The following is a 26,033-nucleotide window of genomic DNA, read 5'->3' as shown; positions in this document are numbered from 1 at the left end:
CTTCAACGGGCAGAGAATTCCAGAGATTCACCACCCTTTGAGTGAAGAAGTTCTTCCTCAACTCCGTTCTAAACTGCCCCCCCTTTATCTTGAGGCTGTGCCCCCTAGTCCTACTGTCCTTTCTGAGCGGGAAGAGTCTCTCCACCTCAATCCTATCCATCCCATTCATCATCTTATATGTCTCAATGAGGTCTCCCCTCATTCTTCTAAACTCTAACGAGTACAAGACAAGTTCATTCAGCCTCTCCTCATAGCTCAACCCCCTCAACTCCGGCATCATCAGCCTAGTAAACCTCCTCTGCACTCCCTCCAAGGCCAAAATATCCTTGCGTAAGTACGGCGCCCAAAACTGCACACAGTACTCCAGCTGCGGCCTCACCAATGCCCTATATAGCCGCAGCAAGACCTCCCTACTTTTATATTCAATCCCCCTCGCTATGAAGGCCAGCATCCCATTCGCCTTCCTGACCACCTGCTGCACCTGCAGGCTGGGTTTTTGCGACTCATGCACAAGGACCCCCAGGTCCCTCTGCACCGTCGCCTGCTGCAGTTTTTCGCCACGTAAGTAATAATCCTTCCTACCATTATTCCTACCAAAGTGGACCACCTCGCACTTGCCAACATTAAATTCCATTTGCCAGCTCCTGGCCCATTCGCCCAGCCTATCTAGATCCTTCTGCAGACTCTCCACACCCTCCGCGCAATTTGCCGTTCCACCAATCTTGGTGTCATCAGTAATTTACCATTGGCCTAGTACTCTGTTCCTGTTGCTCCTTCCAAAGTGAATCACTTCACACTTTTCCAGATTAAACTCCATTTGCCACCTCTCAGCCCAGTTCTGCAGCTTATCTATGACCTTCCATAACCTGCAACATCTTCCGCACAGTCCACAACTCCACCGGCTTTAGTGTCATCCGCAGATTTACTAACACATCCTTCTACGCCCTCATCCAGGTCATTTATAAAAATGACAAACAGCAGTGGCCCCAAAACAGATCCTTGCAGTACACTAGTAACTGAACTCCAGGATGAACATTTAATTTGAGTTTGCACGTTCTCCCTGTGTCTGCGTGGGTTTCCTCCAGGTGCTGCGGTTTCTTCCCACACTCGAAGGATGTGCAGTCAGATGGATTGGCCGTGCTAAAATTGCCCCTCAGTGTCAGGAGATTAGCAGGTTAAATATGTGGGGTTATGGAGGTGGGATTGTTATTGGTGCAGTCTCAATGAGCTGAACCATCTCCTTCTGCACTGAACATCTCCATCTAAATACCCTTAATTAAAAACATCCTTGCTACATACTCAACACTGGATATAAAATGATATATTTAAAGCATTATTCATAATGTCTGGATTTGATTTTCCAAACATTCATAGTCAGAGGTTGAAAAATCTAGCTCAGAGATATTAATTTTTTATTATGTTCATGCTTGATACGACCAAACATAGCTGACAGAAATATGAGCTATCATTGTTTTGCTTACCTTGTAAATGGGGTCACAGTCAGGCCCTGTAAATTCAATGACATAATCTTGATCCTGTTGAATTATGTAACAACTTCCATCAGCTGAAACAATAAGAAAGTTACAAATCAAGATAGATTCCAATATTTGGCTGCAGGTTACATCTGCTACAGTTTCAGCGGATTTGACCATACTCCAATAAACAAGAATATTATCATACATTTAAGGTTAACTCCCAGTTCTGATGAGAATTTGTCTTTCCTCTTTAGTTTTCTCCTCGCCTCTTCTGAAGATTTTAAATTTTTGTTGGAGACACGGGTCCATCAATGCTAAATGTATTCCAGCAATTCACTTAAGCAGTCAGCCTGGTCGCTGAGTGTCAATAAGCTAATATACATGCCTATACTATGAGCTATGAGGAGAGGCTGAATAAACTGGGCTTGTACTCATTAGAGTTTAGAAGAATGAGGGGAGATCTCATTGAGACGTATAAGATGATGAATGGGATGGATAGGATAGAGGTGGAGAGACTCTTCCCGCTCAGAAAGGACAGTAGGACTAGGGGGCACAGCCTCAAGATAAAAGGGGGGCGGTTTAGAACGGAGTTGAGGAGGAACTTCTTCACTCAAAGGGTGGTGAATCTCTGGAATTCTCTGCCCGTTGAAGTGGTGGAGGCTGCCTCGCTAAATATTTTTAAGACGCGGGTTGATGGGTTTTTGATAGGAGAGGGGATTAAGGGTTATGGGGAGAGGGCGGGAATGTGGAACTGAGCCACGACAGATCAGCCATGATCTTATTGAATGGTGGGGCAGGCTCGAAGGGCTAGATGGCCTACTCCTGCTCCTATTTCTTATGTTCTTATACCTGTTCTCCCACGACATCCACTTACCACCCGGAGTCAAAATGATCAGAAACATGCCTCCTGGGTTACTGCTTGTTTAATTTTTGTTTCCATAGTCTTAAGTTTTCCCAGGCAGTTGAATATATAGCACCCAGTTAAAAGATCTCTTGGCTATCTACGGTCAACATGCTTTCTTTCTTGGGATGAATTTAGTCAATTTTCAGCTGAGCCAGTGATCAAAGTATCAGGTCTGCGAGTGCTGAAGCAAGCAGTTTCAAACTCTAACTCTGTCTCCTGTGTATCACAGGTCAGAGATTGGGAGGGGTGGGGAATATGAAAACCAGAATAGGAATTTTAAATTCAAGGCATTGTTTGACCAGGAACCAATGTAGATCAGCAAGCACACAAGTAATCAGTGACTGAGGACTTGGTGCAAATAAGGACCCGAGCAGCAGTTTTGCATGACCTCAAGTCTGCAAAGGGCAGAATTCGAAAGGCCAATTAGGAGAGAAAAACATAGAGAAAGTTTGAATAGCGAATGATTGGAATCTCTTCTCACTCTGGGGTGTCCATGATCATTTGCAGTGAGGTCATTTGAACTCAGCAGCCTTCAGTTCTAACAGCCTGGAGAAACTCTAACAGCCTGGAGAAACCAAGCGCTTCATTTGGGAGGAGGGCCGTAGTGGAAGGAATTGAGACAGCGAAGAGGAATACACCATTGAGAGTGGAGAGATAATATGAATGCAGTGTGTTCAAATTATTACATTCTATTTCAGTTATGGGGGAGGCTTAACCTTTTTAAAAAAATCTTTTCAGAGGCCAATTGACTTGCTGTGTATTTCCAGCTTTTTAATATTTTTCTATATTAGACTAATATGTTTCTAACACGAACACATTTGTTAAGATAAAACACGTTTTTCCAATAGTGTGTGTAAAGAACATGTAAAAAGAGAAATAAATGCTATCTTACCATGACTAGCCATAAAGCCTTCTCTACAAGGCAACAAGGAAAGCACTGGTGCACCTGATCGATGGATAAGCTGCACAGGAGTTCTGCAAAAACAAAATAAATTGAGTTTACTCCTACCATTTACCACACTCGCAGAAGACTGTGGCACATTAGCTCCTCTCCAGTAAGCAGGATTTTCAATTTAATGTAAAGTTATGAAATTCAGTTCTTCACTACGCAACTCTCCTTTTGACCCTCACATTAGTTAATGGTTTATTTACCCCACAAACTGTTCCTCCCCCCATAAAAATTGGTAGAATTACCTTCCATAAACAATTTCATTCACCATCTGCCCAACATGCAGCCTCCTTTTCCTCTCCAAGGCCTTCCTCCCATAACCATACTCCTCTACTGAACTCCACAGGACTTCATACCTTCACACACCTTGGTGTTCAATTGGAGTTGGGATCCTTTTGTTTTTGGAGACATGGGTGTTGGGTTAACTTAATTGACACTTTCTTTGTTGAAACTGTTGTTAGGACTGCTAATGCTTTGGCCATTAGCACCATTATGAGAGATTCCGACTTGAAGGTTTCCCTTTGTTCAGAGTTAGCTGGACAGACTCCTCGTTCCCATGGCCAGTGTTACCTTGAAACTGCTTCAAGGCACCAGGTGACTGGCTGAACCACGTGTTAGCTCAGTAATTTTTCATTTTTATGCTGATGATGTCATGTCTCGACTGCGACACTTCTCTTTGCTGTATCTTATACAGTTGACCACTCTATCCTCCTCCAAAGTTTCTCTAGTCCAGCATCATTGGAGTGTATGATTTCATTCACACCAATCTGAGCACATCTCCAGCAATTGTTCTACTGCTTTCACAGTTACCCAAGAATCTATCCTCTGCACTCTCTTCTTCATCTGTGTATGTTGTCCTGCAGCAGCACATCTGCAGGCACAGAGTCAGCTTTCGCAGGTATGTGAAGACACACAAACTCGCCACCATCTCTCTTGATTCAGAGAAGATCTAATTACAGTCACACATCAAGATCGGGATCAGTGTCCTTTAGCGCAGCATCAGCTGATTTATTGCACAAACCCATGGTCATCCTCACTCCTTCCAAATGCTTCCAGCATTCGTGTACTACCCCTCCCTTGATTCAACCACAATTAGCAGAGCATTCAGTGACTTCAGTGTTACTCTTTGGAACTCCCTATCTGGATCTCTTTAAAAATCTCACATACTTCTTCCTTCTGGTTGAGTATCCTTTCTCCATACTTCTGTTTAGGAATATTTTAGTGTGATAAGGCTGCTCTATAAATGCAGGTTGTTATCGAATTGCAAATAATTTTGTTAAAATATATTACAAGTGATTTGTTCTAATGGGATATCTCTCCACGAAGCCTGTCAATTGATTCGCTGCTCAAGTACTGTAATTTACAATAAAAAGACCCAGAAATAATTAAAATACAGGCACCATATTGAGATGATCTGAACAATTACAAGACATTTGCCAATGCATTACAGAACAGCTAAGGTTAGTGAACAAATCCTAATTTGAAGTTTATTCCTTTCCAAAGAAGTTTTCCCCAATTCCGCAGTGGTTAGCACTGCTGCCTCACAGCACCAGAGACCCAAATTCAATCCTGGCCTTGAGTGACTGTCTATGTGGAGCCTGCATATTCGTCCTATGTCTGTGTGGGTTTCCTCCAGGTGCTCTGGTTTCCTCCCACAGTCCAAAGAAGTACAGGTTAGGTTGACTGGCAATGCTAAATTGCCCCTTAGCGTCAGGGGGATTAGCAGGGTAAATACCTAGGGTTACAGGGATAGGGCCAGGGTGGGATTGTTGTCAGCACAGGCTCGATGAGCCCAATTGCCTCTTTCTGCACTATGGGAATTTCTGATTTATTCTGGATAAAGATTCAAATTTAAGGATATTTGCTCTCAGTTTTAAGTAAACAAAAATTAACCGATTTGTAGAGGATAATAATGCTTTTTCTTCATAAAATGTAGTGCAATTTTACACTCATTATAAAGAATTATGAAGTATTTACAATAGAATCAAGCCCAACATCTTTATACACCAAAGTCTCCTCCCACCTTTTATCTAACATCAATTACCAATCCTTCTAGTCCTTTCTCTGCGTGCGCTAATCTGGCTTCCCCTTGGCGCTACAGTGCTAATTGCCTCAACTACTCCTGTAGTGGTGGAGTTTCACATTTTTATTAGCAGTTCTCTTTTGTATTAACTGTACCCCCATAACTTGGTGTCATCGGCAAATGATGGAATCGTGCTTCCGATTCCCATGTCCAAATCTTTGATGAAAAGAGTGAACAATAGTTCCAGTACAGATCCTTGTGGAATACCATATCCCACCACTAATCAATGATGCACTTCTGAAGAATTATTTTTAAAGTGGTAAGTGATGCCACACAATAAAGGGAAACATCCAGGCTAATCACCAAATTGATTTAATGAACTGTCACACAGCATACTTACTTTATGTTTCGAACATCCAGCTGATAAATGTTACCATCCTGTGATCCTGCAAGGATATATGTACTTGAAAGGAATGTACAACAGTTGAAAGCATCGGATCCCTCAAACATAAATATCTGAAAATTCACAACGCAGAAAAACATGTCAGACTTGACTGCATTCTCTAATGTAGAAAATATTAAGGCTTTGCGATATTGATGACACTTTGAGATTTAAAAAGATGTCAGGAGAGGAGATACTGTGATTGCACTCCAGTTTGCCCACAGCAAAGCTCATTTCAACCTCACAAAACACCTGATATCTTCTGTTATATAGCTCCTCTTCCCTTTGCAAAAATGTCATTTTTAAGCTCTTCTGACCCATAAGGACAAGACAAGCTTCAAGACAAGCAGAGCTTTACAGCTCAAGTTACCTAGCAAATTTAATTTCCCTTAGGAAACAACAAGCCTTCTGCAAAAACTCATGACACAATCCACAGGTTAAACCATATTAAACAATAACACTAATTGGCTCCAGACAAACATATCTGAACATGTGCATTGTGGTATCGGTGGTAATGACGCAAATAGTAAAATTTGCATTAAGATTTAAATTAAAATATTTTCTACTGTAAATCAATAGTTAAATATATAAGAACAGTTTCATCTGTACAAAATAGAGAAAGGATGCCTTTTTCGTGCACGGACCCTTTCTATCTAGATAGTAATTAAGTAAGTATATGTTAGGAATTACAATTACAATTTTTTTGTTCCATATCCCTCACTGGAATTTGCATTGCCTTCATAATGTAGTTTACGTAAACCATACCATATTTACATTGGTTTCAGCTCAGAGCTGGCTCTTTGAAAGGCTATCCAATTAGTCCCATATGTCTGCCCTAATGGGTGGCATGGTGGCACAGTGATTAGTACTGCTGTCTCACAGTGCCAGGGATCCAGGTTCAATTCCTGGCTTGGATCACTGTCTGTGTGGAATCTGCATGTTCTCCCCATGTTTGTATGTGTTTCCTCCAGGTGTTCTGGTTTCCTCCCACAGTCCGAAAGACATGCTCGTTAGATGCATTGGCCATGCTAATCTCTCCCTCCGGTGCCTGTTCAGGTTCACTGAGTAGGGATTTTCACAGTAACTTCATTGCAGTGTTAATGTAAGCCTACTTGTGATATTAATAAATAAACCTATTTCCTTACAACCCTTTAAGTATTTATCCAATTTCCACCATCATTTCAGATACTGCGTAATTCACTGGGACTAAAAAAGGTTCTCTTCATCTTAGTTTTGATTCTTTTGTCAAGTGCCTTAAATCTATATCCTTCGGCTACTGACCCTTCTGTCATGGGAAATCGCTTCTGCTTATTTGCGCTATCAAAATACTTTATGATTTTGAATACTTCTGTAAGTTCCTACCCTTAATCTTCTGTGCTCCAAGGAGAACAATCTCAGCTTTTCCAATCTCTTCACATAACTCCTCACAGGTTTTGCATCCTCATACCATTCCAGTAAATAAATGCTGCACTGCTCCAAGGCTTTGACATTTTTCCAAAAGTGTGGTGTGAAAATTGATCATAATGCTCCAGCTGTGACCTAACCAGTGATTTATGAGGATGTAGCATACCTTACTTACTTCTGTACTCTTTGTCTCTGTTTATAAAGTCTCAATCAGGTTATTTCAGGAATGGCTTCAGTATCCCATTACTTCCAGTCACCCTGCTAATAATGAGGATCCAGGCTTACATACTCAATTACCCACATACATTTAATTGTATAATTTTATCTCATTCTTGTAAGGTTTATGGGGTTCTTCGTTTTACCCTAATTGGGTGCTTGATTTGGAAATAAAAATGAAAATCCTTAAATTAGGTAAGTAAACTGTCTCATAGATAAAAACTGAAAACATTCTGACTAATCAAATATTTATCTCTCGAGCAATGTCAACTAAACCCGTCATTACCTAACTCTGGTATCTTACTGTGCGCAAATTGATGCCATTGTTTCCTTTGCTTCAACTGTAACCACACCTCCAGAATATTCAAAAGGCTGTAAGATACTTTGGTATAACTGGAGGTTTCAAAATCTGTATTATACATTCAACTTTTTTTCTATTTTATCACTGTGTGCACAATCTGCATCAATGTTGACAGGTTAATTTATAACATGATCTTTCACACAAGCTTCTAAACAATAAAAAGCACTTACTGGTTGCCTACTGAGCAGTCCAACACTTTGTAGCTTTCTGTCTTCCCGGGCTAAAAGTAACATTTTTCCCTCAGTCCCTATTTCACGTTCACCTGTTAAGTACAATTTTGTTTTTAAACTGATTAATAATATGAAAGGAATAATATTTCTAATATGAATTAGGTCAATCGTATAGATCTACATAAAATTTTGAAGTCTTCAACATATTTTTTGAAAGCATCATTTACTATTCAGCATGAACCACAACACTGGCCACATTATACACTGCACAGTTTTCAACTGCCATTTTCCTTCTTCACAATGGTATGTAGAGCAAGAAATAAAATACATACCACATTGTAAGGACATAAGAAATAGGACTAGACCATTCAGCCGCTAAATTGTGCTCAGCTATTCAATTTGGTCATGGTTGATGTTTGGCCTCAACTCCTTTCCTACCAGCTCCTCATATCCATTGATTCTTTGAGATACCGAAAATCTAACAATCCCAGTCTTAAGTGTGCTCAACAATGGAGTTATCCACAACCCTGTGGGGTAGAAAATTCCAAAGACTGGCAATTCTTTAAGTGAAGAAATTTCTCCTCATCTCAGTTCTAAATGATTGATCCCTAAGCCTGAGGCTCCTGTATTCTAGATTCCCCAGACTGGGGAAATCAACCTTTGTGTCTCCCCTGTCAAGCCTCTTCAGAATCCTTTTTTATAATTTCAATGAAACCAGCCCTCATTCTTCTAGAAAATACATGAAGCACCATCACATAGGAAATGTCTGCCAAAAATGTCCCCAAAATAGACTTGCCCTTCTATCTAGAGCCGAAGATTTGGGTTGCAAATTTCACTTGGACCTGGGTATTAGCTTTTTGAATTGCTGTTGACAGATCCTGTGCTTTGTGTGTGAAAGATGCATCATGAGACTTTTCACCATTCTGCTGTGGAACTGCATACGTGCCAGCCTACAAATCTCAGTAAAGCTCATGACTTTTTAAAAAGCTGACACAGCTGCATAAAAAAAGCTTAACAAATCAAAAGCTCATACAACAGCAAAACAGCCCTGAATAAAGGCCTACGATCAGGGCCACTGCTTCAAGGTGACAGAATAAATTAAGTTCATTTTTATTACATTGGATTTCAGGATTTTTATTAGTGTTTGGGGATTACATTCTGCAACTCAAAGTTTTTTTTATGCACTGAACAACCCAGCTCTCTATTTATATGCTTCCAGGGTTAACAGTTCTGATTGCTGTATATAGGTGGTGGGAGCTCATGTTTCTTCAAGAACTCTCACCTCCAATAGGTAGACTCCAATCAGTGCTATTAGCACTCCAAATGCATGAAAATAAGCAGCAAGGTTCAAGTGAATGAACCTCAAGATTCAGGAGATCATATAGGCACTTGTCCCTGGAAATGACAGTGCAGTGTTGCAGATGCAGCTAATGTTAACTTTTCTTTATTAGGGCTGTTTTATGTAAAAAAAACCTGTCTATTTTACAATCAAATTCAAAGTTGCAGAGCCTAAGATTAGTTTTGAGACAGGGAAAAAAGGATGTAACAAATTGCCATCCCATTCCAACTGTGAGCCTACATTTTTTATCAAGGAAGGCAGACTAATAGCAGAGATTGAGAATGATCTTCTGCCTCAGGAGACAAGCACCAAGACATCAGTGTTCAATCACTACCACAAGGCTATTCAGCACATCTCCATACCAACTCTGGTAACTGATCAAAAGACATAAAAGAATTTTGCTTGAGGCAATATGTAGGATAAAAAAATTGGAACAGGAGGAGGCTGTTAGGCCCACTGAGCCTGTTCCAGCATTTGACTAAATAATGGTTGATCTTATTGTGGCCTTAACAGCACTTTTTGCGTGTCCTCCATAGCCCTCAACTCCCTTGTCAATCAAAAATCCGCTTAACTCAGCCTTGGATATATGCAATGATTCAGCTCTTCAGTGGAACAAACAACTCCAACAGATGAAATTTCTCCTCATCTCTGTCTTGAATGAGAGGCCCCTAATCCTTAAAAAGTGCCCTCTGGTTTTAGATTCCCCATAATATTAAACAGCCCCTCAGCATCTACACTATCAAGCCGCCTTAGAATCTTTTATGTTTTAATAACATTGCTTCTCATTCTTTTAACTCCAATAAGTTTAAGCCCAACCTTTCCTCATAAAACAACCCTTAGTCTCAGGAATCATGGCTAACTTGCAACCACAAAACTCACCCCTAAGTGTTTCCTCAGTGCCAATGGCTTTGTATACTTAACTGCATTTTACAAAATTTAAAATTAAATGAAAACTAATAATTGCAAATGGCTAATTTGAGCATGGCGCAGAAAGTACTTCACTTTAAACAAATACTGAAAATTCATTGATAGGTAGAATAAAGGATATGTGGTTAAATTTCCAACTCATCCGCTATAACTTCTGTAGAAACCCTGGATGAGTGGCAACATTTGGAAGTAATGAACCACAACAATAACTTGGACTTATACCTTTAAAGTAGAAAAGGTATCCCAGTGATACCAGGGATAAAATCAGAAATTCCTGGATAGTGGACTAAAGATATTATGAGGGAAGACCAGTTTTATGGAGGGCCTTAACAGAGGAGATGGAGAGGCAAAGGGGCATAAACATGAAATTCCAGGAAATAATGCCTAGACAGCTATGGGCACAGCTGCCAATTATAAATCTTAGTCCAGATATGACTACAGCTTCCTTAACAGGTACTAAGAGAAATGTTTCACAAATAATTCTTCATCTACAACCATTGTAAACTTAATAGGGCAATCTGAGCATATTTCAGATCTTGGCCTCAACGTTCCTGCAATATTCACAAATACACCCCAGCAGGAGTCAGTGAGGAACACATTGGAAAACAGAGAAAGTGGGAGAGAGAGAAAAATGTTCAGCAATATTATGGATGATGATTTTATCTGCTGGATTAAAAAGGAGATTGCAGTGTGTTTCCTAAAGTCACTTGTTTAATCTAAAATTTAAAAAGATGTGATTACAAACTTTTCCATCCCAGTTCTCAAAATTGAGTTAACAGATAGAAACTATGCTATTTTATTCTTTTTTTTAATTCATTCATGGGACATGGGCGTTGTTGGCTGGCCAGCATTTGTTGCCATCCCTTGTTGTTCCAAGGGCAGTTTAGAGTCAACCACATTGCTGTGGGTCTGAGAGTCACATGTAGGCGAGACCAGGTAAGGACAGCAGATTTCCTTCCCCAAAGGACATTAGTGAACCAGATGGGTTTTTTCTGACAATTGACAATGGTTTCATGGTCATTGGTACCTTCTCAATGCCAGGTATTTTTTACTGAATTCAAATTCCACCATCTGCTGTAGTGGGATTCGAACCCAGGTCTCCAAAACATTAGCTGAGTTTCTGGGTTAATAGTTTGGCGATAATACCACTTGGCCATCGCCTCACCATTTAGGTTGTGAACTAAGCTGGCTTCAAGTCAGCATAACACCAGTATTTGGATGCTAAACTGAAACAGCGTTTGTAGGAGATTCTCCACTCTAACCCAATTCCCCCATCCCAGGGTCAATTACAGCATCCTACCACTGCCCCTGTTGAGATTGTGTAACTGCACAAACTGGAGAATGAAACTCACATTTTTCTGGTCTGTATGCTTCAAGTATCTATTGGAATATGTTGGGAAGCTTGCAACAACAGTTTACTTACTTGGTGGTTGCTCAGGAGAACCCAAATTCACTGTGTTTTCAGCAACGCCAAGTGAACAGCCATTAATGGGACTCCCGCAGTCTGCTAGAACTGCAAGGCAAGTAGACATGCCACAATCCCACAATCTTGCTGTTCCATCCCTGGAGCTCGAGATGACATTTCGTCCACGTTCTACAATTGCCGTATCAAGAATACCTTTTTAAAAAAAATCAATTTACAAAAGAAAATCTAATTTTAAATAAATGTCTTCCTTTAACATTAATAAATACAATGACATCTGTTTGGAGAATATAAAGCAAAATACAACTTTATAAGGTGATAAAATGAGCTCCCCTCCTAAAGTTGGAATTACATGCAGAATGCACCTATCTTTTTGTTCCATTATTATTATTCACTGCCATTAATCAGAGAATAATTTGGGGGAGTGGATTAAAAAAATGTTTGCAGTGAACAAGTATACGCCTTACTTGTCAAAAATAAAACAGTATAACCATAAAATCTTGGACTTAAAGCAGCATAACAATTTCTGAATGGACAAAACAATGCCATAAATAATAAAGGCTTGTAACTGTCATCATAAAACACTGGGCCACAGAGTTAATGTGCATCATTTAGCCCAACACAGAAGACTGCACTGTACATTATTATTGCTCACTGGTGTGGAGATGCTGGCATTGGAGTGGCGTAAACACAGTAAGAAGTCTCACAACACAGGTTAAAGTCCAACAGGTTTATTTGTAGCAAATGTCATTAGCTTTTGGAACTGGCTTCATCAGGTGGACTTTAACCTGGTGTTGTGAGACTTCTTACTGCTGCTTATTGGGACAGAGAGATGGTGAGAACTGCTCCTTCTGACAAACGTGAAAAGTGACTGCATATGTCACAGCAGAATAGCAATGATGATTTTTATAGTATTCCTGGGTTTAGTCTTTATTGGATTATATCTTTTGGGCAGGAGTAACACTCATGTTTAAGGATTTATGACAAGCTTTGAATAGACAAAGATTAAATGAATCAATTATACCTGCAAGGTGTTAGCAGTGGAGGATTTATTAAGATTGCTTGAACTGGGGCCGTACCTCAATACCTCAAAAGGTGATTTTCAACCACACAGTCACAAGCCCAAGTTGGGTGGATTTTTAAAACATTACTGTCTGATTTGTTCCAGACTGGCTTTGTGACATGTATTCAGTTTCTGGAGGGGGTTGAAGGAAAATCAAAGACCACTACAACAGAAACTGAATGTAACCTAGATAGGTTTTCAGCAAACAATTTAATTGCTCTAAAATCTAAATCTGAACTTGTAGAAATTTATTTTAAAAATGATTTTTTTTCAGAATCTTTGCTATTTTTTTTTCTCAAACAGACTCTGTTAATAGTTATGTGTACCTCCTTTGTGTCCATTTAAAGTTACAGAACAATTTCCATCTTCAACAGACCATATCTTTAACTGAGCATCCATTCCACCACTTAGAACCACAATGCCCGAGGGAAAGAATCGACAGCAATTCACATCGTATATGTGGCCAACCAGATCTCGCTGAAAATTAAAATCAATAATGGATTAGATACATGAATGCTTCCAATTCATATGCACACAAATATGCACACACTTTGGCATGTCGGCTGTTCAACTGTTCCACTCCTGATGATCCTGGATGAATTGGCAATGATTGTATTATAACACTGAATCCATTAGTCTGGATGATACTACTGATGAAGTATTCTGACTATCCAATTTGCATTGGTGCCCACAACAGCTGCATCAAACATGTAACTAAATTACTTGCACAATCTGGGATCAGCTTTAACAAATTATAATGAATACACCAGAATTACAAAAGTCTAACCTCGAGATTCACCAATAATAATTATAAAATAATTGATCTGCAGTTTCCCCACTTATGTTGTTTCTGGATGATGTGATTATGACTTTATAATATCCCCTAGGTACCCACTATTGTCCACTGAAAAGCTTTGGTAGAAAATTCTCACATCCTCAAGTTATTCAAAATGCACAATTTGGTTTGATGCTTAATGTCAAACAGCGATTGGTAATTTGAAGTGAATGATAAGATCACACAATCTTTCGAATGAAGCTGACCAAGGACAAGCTTTGAGCTATAAAACGTTTACCACTTGGTCAAGTATTTACCAAATTTGAAGGAAATATTAACAAGTATAAAACAAATAAAGGTATGCAAACCCTCAATTCTCCATTGTTGGTCTGCCAAACTCGCATCGTTCCATCGGTACTACAAGATACTCCAAGCCCTCCACCGCTGGAAATATCCATGCTGGTTATCTAGAGGGGGCAAGGTTGAAAAAGGTAACACTGAGATAGCTCTGGAAAATTCAACCTCATTTCAGGTTGTAAAAAAATCATAACTCCAGAATCTGTTTCCCAAATGTAACTAAAACTGTTAAAACAAAATGTACTTTTTTCCCCAAAAAAACAAATTCACTAAAACTTAGCAACAATTGGGGTCACGAATGACAATATTTTTCAGAAACAGAATGTCTTCAGGGAAACACCTTCAACTTTCCATTACTTAGACTTATTATTCGTGAGCACGATGTTTCAATGAGATGATCAGGAGAGGCCAGGTGTTTCCATGCGAGGGGAAGAAAAGTCAAAGGGACAACCATCTCGATGTAGCTCAGGGATGCCTCGTAGTGGCTGACAAAAGATTTAGTGGTATGGAATATGGGAGCTGAGGCCAAAACTGTAGGAACTTGCAACAGCAAAAGGCACGTATTACAGTCTACCCTGTAATCAAGATCCCAATTGGGGGAAAATCGGAATTTAATAGGGGCATCTGGAGGATCAGCTGGATTACTGCTCACTTAATGTTTATTCATGGTGGTTGGAGATATGGCAACATTCCTTCACCTTCCCAACACTTGGACGACTAATAGGCCTTTATGAATAGACAGCAAATGTGAGCAGAGGCAAAGATGAAGAGGGGAATGGAGGTGGACTCCATGGCACACTAAGTCGTGATTTATGGATAGAAGTCAGAAAATTGAAATCCATTGATTTAACTGCAAACCTGATACAAGCAACTGCCAGTCAACAAATATCAGAAATCAAACTGAAATGTGGAAATAGTTACTTGGGCAAGAAGCTGAAGGACTGCTGGTGCTATGGAACTGCAATCCAGTATAAGTTGCTACTTTCAGGAGATGTGGGCAAAAGATTTCAGGGAGTTTAGGACCCAACTGAATTAAAAATCTGCCTTTACTGATGAAAATGTTATTTGGATGAAATTTCTGCTGTAGTAAAATAGCACAATAACTAGAACATGATTCATTATTCTGACAGGTTAAGTAACTGGAGCTGATAAAGAATCACATGTGAAGAAGCTGCAAATGAGTTTTTGGGTCACATTCACTGTGAGTAGTAACATCGGGGTTTGGTTTCAGACTTTTGAAACAAAATGGTCTGATCAAATTATACTGTCAAGTCCTCTCTTAACTCCAATTAATATGTTGGCACTGGGAATGAATTAAAATCAACAGGAGACAGTGATGGATAAAACATAGCATTTGTTCACTGGCACCCACAGTTGAGAGTACAGTGTCATGAAAATAGCCTTTGTGGTCTTTAAAGAAAACCCTGGGCTGGATCCTCCGACATCGCCCACAGCTGTTTAGATTTGATTTGATTTATTATTGTCACACGTATTAACATACAGTGAAAAGTATAGTTTCTTGCACGCTATACAGACAAAGCATACTGTTCATAGAGAAGGAAACAAGAGAGTGCAGAATGTAGTGTTACAGTCATAGCTAGGGTGTAGAGAAAAATCAACTTAATGCAAGGTAAGTCCATTCAAATGTCTGACAGCAGCAGGGAAGAAATTGTTCTTGAGTCGGTTGGTACATGTCCTCAGACTTCTGTATCTTTTTCCCAACAGAAGAAGTGGAAGAGAGAATGTCTGGGGTGCATGGAGTCCTTAATTATGTTGGCTGCTTTTCCGAGGCAGCAGGAAGTGTAGACAGAATCAATGGATGGGAGGCTGGTTTGCGTGATGGATTGGGCTACATTCACACCTTTTCGTAGTTCCTTGCAGTCTTGGACAAGAACCATACCAAGCTGGGATACAACCAGAAAGAATGCTGTGATTCTTGGATCCCGCTGCTGTGATAGGAGATTTGGCTGAGCACTAAATTCTACATTCTCACTGGCAGCAGCAGTGGAGTGCGAACAACCGGAGAACTCCAGGCATTGTTTGTCAAAGACTTGAGGCAGGTGAAGGACCTTAAACAATACACTGTTAACCAAAATAAACACTCTTGCTCTATGCAAAAGGACTATTTAGGAAAAGGGAGGCAAACATGGGACACGCATCTCCTAGTCGGGGCTTCGGCAAAAAGCTGTCTGGAAGCAAGAACTCAACAGCTAAAAGACACATAGTAATATCACTTGCAATTAAATGTACTCTTGCTGGAACACTGTTCTTAAAAATGTTACACCAATTAATGAAATGTTATTAGTTCCATTAAAAATCTTACACTACATAATTCCTGCCACCTTAGAGCTCCAAGTCTTGAGAAAATTTGCAACCAGCACTAACACATGGTTAGTGGGAACTGAAGCCAGAACTGAGAGTTTTCACCTCAAATGTTTAATTATAACAAGAATTGCCATCATAGGCTAATCATGGAAAATCCTCAATAGATGTCTCCAAATGCAGCATTTTCCAAATAAATCACAAGACATCAATTGTAAAGTTGATTTCAAAGCTAGCGACTGTGATTACCCTGAGAAAATTGGCAACATCCTTCAGTTTACACAGAAACAATTTCAAGAAAACATGGACTTACGCTTCTCATGTGTATTCTGGAAAAGGTTGTGTAAGGCATGAGAAATTTTGAGGCTGCATTTCCATCAGGACAGGAAATTAAAATACTTTTCTGCAATGGGAAAAAAAAGCCTTAAAAACAATGAAACATTCAATTTTTTAAGTACTGCATATTGAGGGATGGCAATGGGGAGAAATAATGTGGGCAGGAAGATCTTACCTTTGTAATCTCAGTCACTTCAAATCCTTCTGAAGCTGTGACCACTGGGATACCATCTTTGCCAACCCCTTGACACTTTATACAGCCATATAAAGTAGCTGCTCCTAAATTTAAAACTGACATAAGATTATATTGTCCTCAATTATAAACACATCATTAATTCCTCATTTGTGTGAGATGTCCACTACAAATAAACTATCATCTTCTAAAATCTGCATTTCAGATGGGTTGTTACTGAAGCCCCATCCACCCTCTTAGATGTACCCAAAAAGATCCCAAAACATGAATTTCAAATAGCGGGGAAGTTCTCCTTGGTGCACACTGATCAATATTTATTCCTCATACAACTTCACTAAATACAGATTACCTGGTTATTATCACATTGCACTATGCAAATTGGCTACCACTTTTCCTATAAGTGCATAGTGGCACGGTGGTTAGCAATGCCACCTCACAGCGCCAGGGACCTGTGTTCAATTCTAGGCTCAAGTAATTGTCTATGTGGAGTTTGCACTTTTTGCATGGGTTTCCTCTGGGTGTTCTGATTTCCTCCCATGTGTAGGTTAGGTGGATTGGCCATGCTAATTGTCTCTTACTGTACAAAGACGTGCAGGTTAGATGGATTGCCACGCTAAATGGTGTAGGTTAGGGGGACTAGCAGGGTAAATGTGTGGGATTATGGGGATATGGCACAGGAGTGGGTCTGTTTAAGATGATCTGTTGCAGAGTCAGTGCAGGCTTGATGGGCTGAATGGCCTCCTTCTGTACTAGAGGGATTCTACGATTCTAAGTGTTCAGACTTCTAATGAAAAGTTCTTTATTGGCTATGAAATGCTTCCTGATGTTCAAAGGTGATTAAAAGTGTTAAATAAAAATGAATATCCTTCTTTTGCAAGGCTATGTAGCAAAGATCAAAAAAAGTGTACCAATTTGCAGATAACTTCCAGTATTGTACCATCTACTGAAATTAGACCACTGCAGATTGAACGCCAACATTGGGACTGGCAACTGCCGCTCAGTAATAGTCAGTAACTGTAAAACTCACTCCGAAAGCAAGCTTTAGAACTTAAATGCTACTGTTCAGTGTATCTAATTGTTGCTATTGTAAGTCATTCTAAAATGAAGACTACATTTATTCCAAAGACTCAGCTCTGATTTAACAAACATTTGAACACTCCAAGTAGTTCATGATAAAAGGTTCAACATGCTGCAGGGTGTTGTAATAGCCTATATGAGCTATGAAGATTCCAGATTCAATCTCTGGTCTAGGATGAGTCACCTAATTTCAACCAAGGCAGTCATAAGGGTGCTGCAATTTGCTAATAGTTTCTAGGATTGCAATGGTGGCAATGGAAAAAGGACAAGGCTCCTCCTACATCTGCTTATCTCCAGATTTCCTGCTGAAAGTGCAAACCAGCACCTGAGTCGTGAAGTACCCATGTTACGCCACATAGGAATAACCACCATTTGAGTACGGCATTAGGGTGAAAGCCCTGTGTTAACTGTTGAGAATCACCGACTTCATGAAGGGAGATAGAAATTAAAAAAGGCATCTATAACTGATACCAACACTTATTTCTTACATCACAAACAGCTGTAACAGAAAACAGAAATTCTGCATATTGTTTAATTAACTGGGCTCAAAATGGAAGGTGCTGGCACCAAAACTCTGAAACAAAAGACGATCAATTAACAGGATAAAAAGTCACCTTTAGAAAACAATATTGTTACTTTAATGGGTGATATGTAATTTTCTGAAAATTTAAAATGCAAACTTTAACAGATGCAAGTTGTATTGAAGGGCAGGAGGAAGAGAGGTCTGAGGATGTCAGTATTTTTTAATGATTATCACGTTGACTGGGTTAACATTTAACACAGTCTAAAGGGGTGTAGATTAGGTTGATTGGCCATGCTAAATTGACCCTACTTTCAAGGGGAGTAACAGGGTAAATATGTGGGGTTATGGAGATAGGGTGGGATTGTTGTTGGTGCAGGCTTGAATGGGCCAAATGACCTCCTTCTGTACTGTAGGGATTCTATGATTGATCATCTAACTGCTCCAAAGATCTTCAAAGGGTAAACAGTCTCATTATCTCAGAAACCTCTCAGACTATTCAGCCTCCTCTTCACTGGCCTCTTTTGGATAAGTTGAGCATAGGAATTCTGAAATAATTTGGAGTACGTCAAAACAGTCTACTCTACCTGTTAATAGGCTGTGAGAAGCAATTTCCTATAGAGATGTATATTAATCCTTGGTGGATTTGTTCCAATTAGACATCACAGATTAGATAATCCATTTCCTTGCCTACTACCGTAGTACATCACAGGAATAAAGAAACATGAGTAGGCATTCAGCCCCTCAAACCTGTTCTGCCATTCAGATAGACCGTGGTTGATCTGTACCTCAATTCAATTTAATCACCTTGGTTTCATATTCTTATTCAACTTGGAAATCTGAATTGATTGAGCTACTAGTCTTTTGAGGAAAGAATTCCAGATTTCTTCTATATTTTGCAATATAGCACTTCCTGCATGCCCTCTTGCTTTCGATGACTTCGCCATAAGAAATAGCTTCTTTGTACTTAGTGTCTCAGATTCTTTATCCTTTAAAACACCTCAATTAGATCACCCTTCAAGTTTCTCAGCTCAGGGGAATTCATAACTTATCAGGCCAGCACAGGAATTCTGTTAAGAACTGGGAAAATCCACCCTTTTAAATATTATGTTGCTTAGGATTTTGTTTTTCAAGTCAAAATAGATTACATGTCAGGAAAAATCACGATCAAATTGTATGGCACTTTGGCCCGACCACAGTTTGAACACTGCATGGAATTCCCTAGCATTAAGGCCAATGTCATGAAGAAAAACTGGAGAAACAAAATCTCCATTTCAAAAAAAATGATGCTATCCAGATACAGCATCTGTGCAAAAAATAAATCAGTCTGGTTCAAAGGATTTATAGATTCTGCACCAGGTAATGTCTTATTTCACAAGTTAATAATTTGAAACAAGGAATTTGTTCCAAATTTTGCAATGCAATTGCTGTATTTTTCAGCCAATGCTCCCTTGTATATTCCCAATTCAATCTAAAAAAATTGTCAGCATTCATATTTCATGTACTTACTTTAAATATATGAACAATGTCTGCCCCCATTCATCACTCAGTAAAAAGAAAAATCTGAGGAAGCAGTCAACCCTACCACTTCTACATCAGTAAAACTGACAACAGATAACTTCTAAGCCATATGGAATTTTATGGCAGTGTTGAAGCAAGTTGTGCATCAAATATATTCCTATACAGTATTGCAACTTTTGTTTCCACAGTCCAGTGCAGTCTATTTGTCGCTATGTGGGAATGGGAGATGACATCTCACTTTGCTTTCCAATATTTATTGTACATGACTGCCATTAAAAAAAAAGCTCCCTATTCTATATTTAGAACAAAGATTCTAAAAAGATCAACTCTACCTAACTTTTACTTAAACTCCAGTCTCTTCAAAAAATAAAATCTTTACTGTGGAGAGGGAGGGGCGATTGAGAACAGTCTGGAATAGTAAGTAATAGAATTCATTTTTAAAAAATTGGACACCAGCTTTGAAACAAGGTAAATGATGGGATTCAGGGGTATAATAAGTATTGTCCAGAATTAATAACACCACAGTGAGTAAAAAGACAATAACATTAGTATTCCTCAAATGGCAATCAGAGGTCAGTCAATGGTGGACTTTTATGAGACTTTTTTCTTAGTGACCAGCTAGCATGAAAACGGGAGAGTTGCTGGTCTGTTTTTCACTCCCTATTCACTTTTATGTACTTACTCTTTGAAAATATGGGCTAGACCATCGCTAGCCACTAGAGGCAGTGGGCAGGGCCTGATTCGCCAGACAGCCAGTAGCTCAAATCGGAGCCACAAACTATGCATGTATAGTAAAAGCAAAAAACAGCTCTACTGACAGAACCCCGCGGTCCAGATACAGCCTCCACCCACCCACCCCTTCTTGGGCATCAGAGACCAACCTCCCCATATTACTGACCCCCTTACCCCAATCCCCCAAACTGCAGGCAACTGATTTGCCCTAATAAGGGCCAGCTCCATAAAAACCCACAAGGATGAACAGACAGATAGGCAGGCAATGCAAGAAGAAATGGCCTCCAGGAAGACAACTCCCCATTTTGTCGATGCTGACCTGGCCACATTGCTGGAGGCAGTACAGGCAAAGCAGGACACTCTCTTCACCCCTAGCAGGATGCTGTCCCAGAGGAAGAGATAGAAATGCAGCCAGGGAGGCAGTGGCAGCATGCGTTAGTGCCAAGGCACTGGTCAGGAGAACTGGAAAGCAGTGCTGCAAAAAACTGAATGATCTCTTCTGGGCAGCAAGGGTGAGTGTTTCACCTATCCAGCATCTCCCCCTAAATGACCCCCAGATTTCCCTCCAACCCCAGCACCCTGAATGCCTTCAGCCCCTGACCCCCAGGCATCTCCCTTCTCCCACCTAGGAGTATCACAACTCTTGCCCTGAGGGTCAACCCCTGAAACACTGCAGGATCCATGCCATCAGATTTTACATGGCTCCTTCTGTCCCCACAGGAGGATAGCCATAAATTGCCAGGAGAAGATGTGCCTAAGATCTGGGTCCTCACCCCCTTTGAGGAGCAGGCACGGGATCTTACGGTACAAAGGGGCATGCGGAACATTAGTGACAGCATGGTCAGGCTGAAGCACAGAAGTGAGCACTTTCCAATCCTCCACATGTTGGAGATATCTCAAGTAAGTTGCATGCAGTTCAGATTCCTCTCCCTCTCTTGCATTTAATTTTGTATCCTGATGCGCCCGGTTCATCTGCCATCGTGGTCCCCACTGCTGCTCTCGCCCTGACAACACGGAAGACTCCTTGGAAGAATTGGAGGAAGAGATCTTCGAGGCTGGCACCAGTTTTGCATCAGCTGTTACCTCACAACTCACCATCCCAGAGACTCACATTGGTGGGCAAGTTAGTGACGCAGCATCTGGGTCACTCTCTGGTGGTAGCAAAATATTTTGATATTTTGGTTGTGCAAAAGCTTGCCCTGGTTAGACAGAGATAGGATATGTCAAGAAAGCTTTTTCAAACTAAAATTTACAGAACTTGGAGAATGGGTAGGAAATTCCAGAAGTGTAAAGTCACAAAACCATTGACGATGGCTGCAGTGGAAGACGAGCCGAGGAAGCAGTGGGGCAGTGATTTACAGAAATGGATGAAAGTAGAAATGAGTGGAAGCAGCTAAACCAATGGCTTAGAGTGGGTACGTAAACTGGAACAACGGCCACCATCCAAAGGGGCAGCAGGGAACACATTCCCCCACCTACACTGCCTGCCCCACAACCGTTTCATGCTGCAACAAGAGTTAATTCCCTGAAGGCAGGACCCTTGCCCCTCACTTGGGAGGAAGTCCTGCCTTAGAGAGTTGCTGTCCAACCGACAGCTCTCTAATCCATGCAGCACCAGAAGCTGCAGTGGGCAGAGCTGTGACTGCAATCAGTCCTCAAAGGTCTGGGATTACAGCAGCAGTTAAGTATTGTGGATCTCAAGGAGAAAGAGGGTGGCCCCAGACTTTGGCGAGGGGGGCGGTGTTGCCCATGTTAGAAGAGGGTTGCTGATCAAGGCATTCCCCCTCCCATTCAAGCCATGAACCTGATTTATTTTGGGGCTTCCCCCAAACACCTGCAAATTGAGGTTGAGTGTGAAATGGCCTCAAGGAGTCAATAACTGGCCACTTGAGGGCCTGAATTGATGCAAGGGTATGCTCCAGAGTAAAACTGCAGATTGATGAGGCTTGCAGCAGCCCAGCCCATCCAAGGAGTTTTCAACTCACCCCATATCTACAAACCTGCAAGTGGGGAAGCGTACAATTCTGCCCAGAAAGTAGTTTTGTATAGCATGCAAGAAACAATACTTTTCACTGTACACCAATAATGTGACAATAATAAATCAAGTCAAACATGAGACGTACTCAGAACATCATGGGCATCAAATGGGAGGACAAAGTGCCCAACACCAGGGTACTTCAAAGGGCATAAAACGTCTGGAATTGAAGCACTCATCATCATCAGAGCCCAGTTCTGACGGAATGGACATATAGTACATATGACTGATGATAAAATCCCTAAAGCGGTCATGTAGGCCGAGATGAAGATTCAAGGACTCCTTGAAGGCAAATCTCAGGAAATGGGGCATGTCGACCACAGGCTGGGCGAAAAGTATAGCCAGAAAGAACTAGCTGGTGAAAAATCTCAAGTAATGGCATTGTTTCCAGCAGAATACAGACAGCGAAGAACAAAAGGCAAGCTAGAAAGGTTGCTCAGTCCCAAAACAATACAAGACAACTGATCCTAGCCCACACTGTGGAAAGCCAAGCAGGTCAGTAATCAGACTCCGTTGCCCCATTAGAATGCACACCACATTGCATTACTCACACAAGAAATGGCCACCTTTAATGACAAAGGGAAATGGTGACAATTGGGGAAGCAAAAGATAAACTGCATGAGCAAGGTAAGGGTTAGTAAATATCTACAACTTAGTCCGAGTACCACCTCTTTTAGATCAGATCAAACTAACGTGCATTTCAAACATTTTCAGTCCTGGAATTAATAGCAGACAACTTTTTAAAAAATTCATTCATGGCAAGTGATCATCGAAAGCAAAGCTAGGATTTATTGCCAATTCTTAATTGCTCTTGAGGTAGTGGTGTTGATTTGCATCCTTGAACTGTTGTAGTACATAATGAAGATGTACCCACAGTGGTGCTAGATATGTGCTACCAGGAGTTTGAACCATTGGTGAAGAAGGAACAGCAATAGAGTTCCAGGTCAAGATGGCAGGCGAGGGGAAGTTGCAGGTGGCGGTGATCCAATTGCTTGCTAACCTTGTCTTTTTTTTTTACACAGTTAAGGTCACAGTTGGGAGGTGCTATTGAAGAAGCCTTGTCAAGTTGCTGCAGTGCACTTTGTAGATGCGTATGTTGCAGTCAGTGGTGAAGGAAGTGGACGTTTCAGATAGTGTCAATCAAGTGAACTGTTTTGTCCTGGATGGTGTCAAGCCTTGAGCATTATTGGAGTTGCACCCATCCAGGCAACTGGAGAAATGTATTCATAAGAACATAGGAAATAGGGGGAATCGGCCATTCAACCATTCGAACCCACCAAGCCATTCAATGAGATCATGGATGATCATCTATTTCAACACTATTTTCCTACACAATTCCCACATCCTTGATGTTTACAATATATAGAAATCTATCAATCTTAAACATACTCTATGACTAATCCTCCATGGCCCTCTGTGGCAGAGATTCACAACTCTCTGAGTGAAGAAAATGTTCCTCACCTCAAGCCTAAATGGTCTACTCCTTATTCTGAGACTGTGTTCCCAGATTCTAGGGCAATCCCAACCCCTCCTGCCACCAGCCAGGGGAAACATCCTTCCTGCACCTAACCTGTAAGATTTTGTTATGTTTGAATGAAATCACATCTCATTCCTCTAACCTCTTCAAAACTCACATGGCATTCCTCTATCCACTATTTTAATGGCAGTTTAATCCCAATTAAAATAAACATATCAGTGTGTGTTAATTGCAAACAGCATCTGACAAATGCATTAAATATTCAGCTGACAGTAACTTAGAGCATGTACTGGTCTAACTCTCTTATTCATTAAAAATCACAAATGCCCATAAAAGTACAGTTTGTAGGAACAAGACACTGGGAACTGAATTTGGTCCTCTCGGGCAGACCTGACTGAATGTATTCTAACTGGATTGGTTGATACAGCAATATTATATCCCAGCAGGAACATTTTCTGCGAAATGCTAACAAACTAATATATGGCCGGAACTCTTACCACCTTGCCCGCCACAGAATTGGAGCAGACGAGGGTTCAACAACAGAGAGCTCCATTGACCTGGGGCAGGAGTTTCCGGCCGTAAAACCCCATAGCATAAAATCTTGTTTGGCATTAGTGGTAGAGCTTGGTTTGGTGGGGGTCAACATAGTTCGGGGATGAAATTCAAGATCTGACTGACTGGCAGGAAGGAGACAGGCCTGGGAATGGGTGTAAATCAACAAGGCCAGTACAAAAAGTTAACCTGGGAACCGCACAGACTTGCAACCCAAATCCAGGGACTGAACAAAAATGATAGAAGTTCCTGCCTGTGGAATGGAGGCAGTCATCAGAACGGGGAGGGAACACACATTTCCTGGATAGCAAAGGAACAAACACACCCACATTCTTGTTGCTATTCACCAACAAGACTAACCTTGGCGTCTGTGGGTGGCACCCTGATTAACACTGCTGTCTCACAGCATCAGGGATCTGGGTTCCATTCCCAGCTTGGGTCACTGTGCGGCTTTTGCGTATTTTCCCCGTGTCTGCATGGGTTTCCTCCAGGTGCTCTGGTTTCCTCCGACAGTCTGAAAGACGTGCTGATTAAGTGGTTGGCCATGGTAAATTCTCCCTTAGTGCACCCGAACAGATGCCGGAATGTAGCGACTAGGGGGTTTTCACAGTAACTTAATTGCAGTGTTAATGTAAGCCTACTCACGACACTAATAACAAATAAGCTTTAGGCTTACATTAACCCTAAATGTACATTAACGCTGCAATGAAGTTACTGCGAAAATCCCCTAGTCGTCATACTCCGGCACCTGTTCTGGCGCACCGAGGAAGAATTTAACATGGCCAATGCACTTAACCAGCACGTCTTTCAGACTGTGGGAGGCAACTGGAGCACCCGGAGGAAACCCATGCAGACACGGGGAGAACGTACAGACTCCGCACAGACAGTGAACCAAGCTGGGAATTGGACCTGAGTCCCTGGCACTGTGAGGCAGCAGTGCCAACCACTGTGCCAGAGGCTCTGAATATAAACCTCAGCATTGGGTCAACAGGCTCCAAGAGAGAAAACACCTCTCGTGGATTGCAGAGAAACACTCAAATGCTGGTTGGCGTTGATATTGTTATAAGAGGGGAGTGTTGGGAATCACACAGTGGACAATCCGAGGCTGGCACAGCAGCCAGTGTTATAGTGTTTATTATTATTGCTCTGCCTCGGCTCCTTACCGGGTATTTTACAGGAGACCCACGCTTCCCTCTCATTCTCCCTGTGGGATAAAACCGAGATGTCATTAACACAAAGGCAGAAACCCGGAGCCACAGAGGAACATTTGTTGTAAATACTTTGCCTTCGGCACGGAGAAATTTACCGCAAGGCCCGAGCCCAGTCACTCTGGATGAAGACTCGACCTCCTGCCATGGCGGCGCCACACTGCCGGAAACCGAACGGCCACCGGCCACTGTCGCAAAGCGCCCTTCTCGGCTCTTCCGCCTCCCTCCCCCT

At 41.1% G+C, this 26,033-nt stretch overlaps 1 protein-coding gene across 1 annotated transcript in view; it reads right to left on the bottom strand.

Moving 5' to 3' along the window:
• LOC145349151 (proteasomal ATPase-associated factor 1-like) overlaps positions 1 to 25,988 on the bottom strand; it is a 28,794-nt gene extending 2,806 nt beyond the window's left edge. The window contains exons 1-11 of the mRNA XM_080197545.1: positions 25,900 to 25,988; positions 25,757 to 25,797; positions 16,662 to 16,765; positions 16,464 to 16,553; positions 13,840 to 13,938; positions 13,023 to 13,173; positions 11,634 to 11,828; positions 7,945 to 8,036; positions 5,752 to 5,867; positions 3,272 to 3,354; positions 1,482 to 1,564 (exon numbers count right to left, since the gene is read on the bottom strand). Of these exons, the coding sequence (XP_080053671.1) occupies positions 1,482 to 1,564; positions 3,272 to 3,354; positions 5,752 to 5,867; positions 7,945 to 8,036; positions 11,634 to 11,828; positions 13,023 to 13,173; positions 13,840 to 13,938; positions 16,464 to 16,553; positions 16,662 to 16,765; positions 25,757 to 25,797; positions 25,900 to 25,949 (1,104 nt within the window). The 5' untranslated portion in view covers positions 25,950 to 25,988. The remainder of the gene's footprint in view (positions 1 to 1,481; positions 1,565 to 3,271; positions 3,355 to 5,751; positions 5,868 to 7,944; positions 8,037 to 11,633; positions 11,829 to 13,022; positions 13,174 to 13,839; positions 13,939 to 16,463; positions 16,554 to 16,661; positions 16,766 to 25,756; positions 25,798 to 25,899) is intronic.
• Between the last annotated feature and the right edge of the window lie 45 nt (positions 25,989 to 26,033).

Source organism: Carcharhinus amblyrhynchos, chromosome 10 (assembly GCF_965287045.1).
Source record: "Carcharhinus amblyrhynchos chromosome 10, sCarAmb.v2.hapA, whole genome shotgun sequence".
Taxonomy (NCBI): domain Eukaryota; kingdom Metazoa; phylum Chordata; class Chondrichthyes; order Carcharhiniformes; family Carcharhinidae; genus Carcharhinus; species Carcharhinus amblyrhynchos.
The sequence above is the reverse complement of the archived record's forward strand: the minus strand, read 5'-3'. Positions and strand labels throughout refer to the sequence as shown.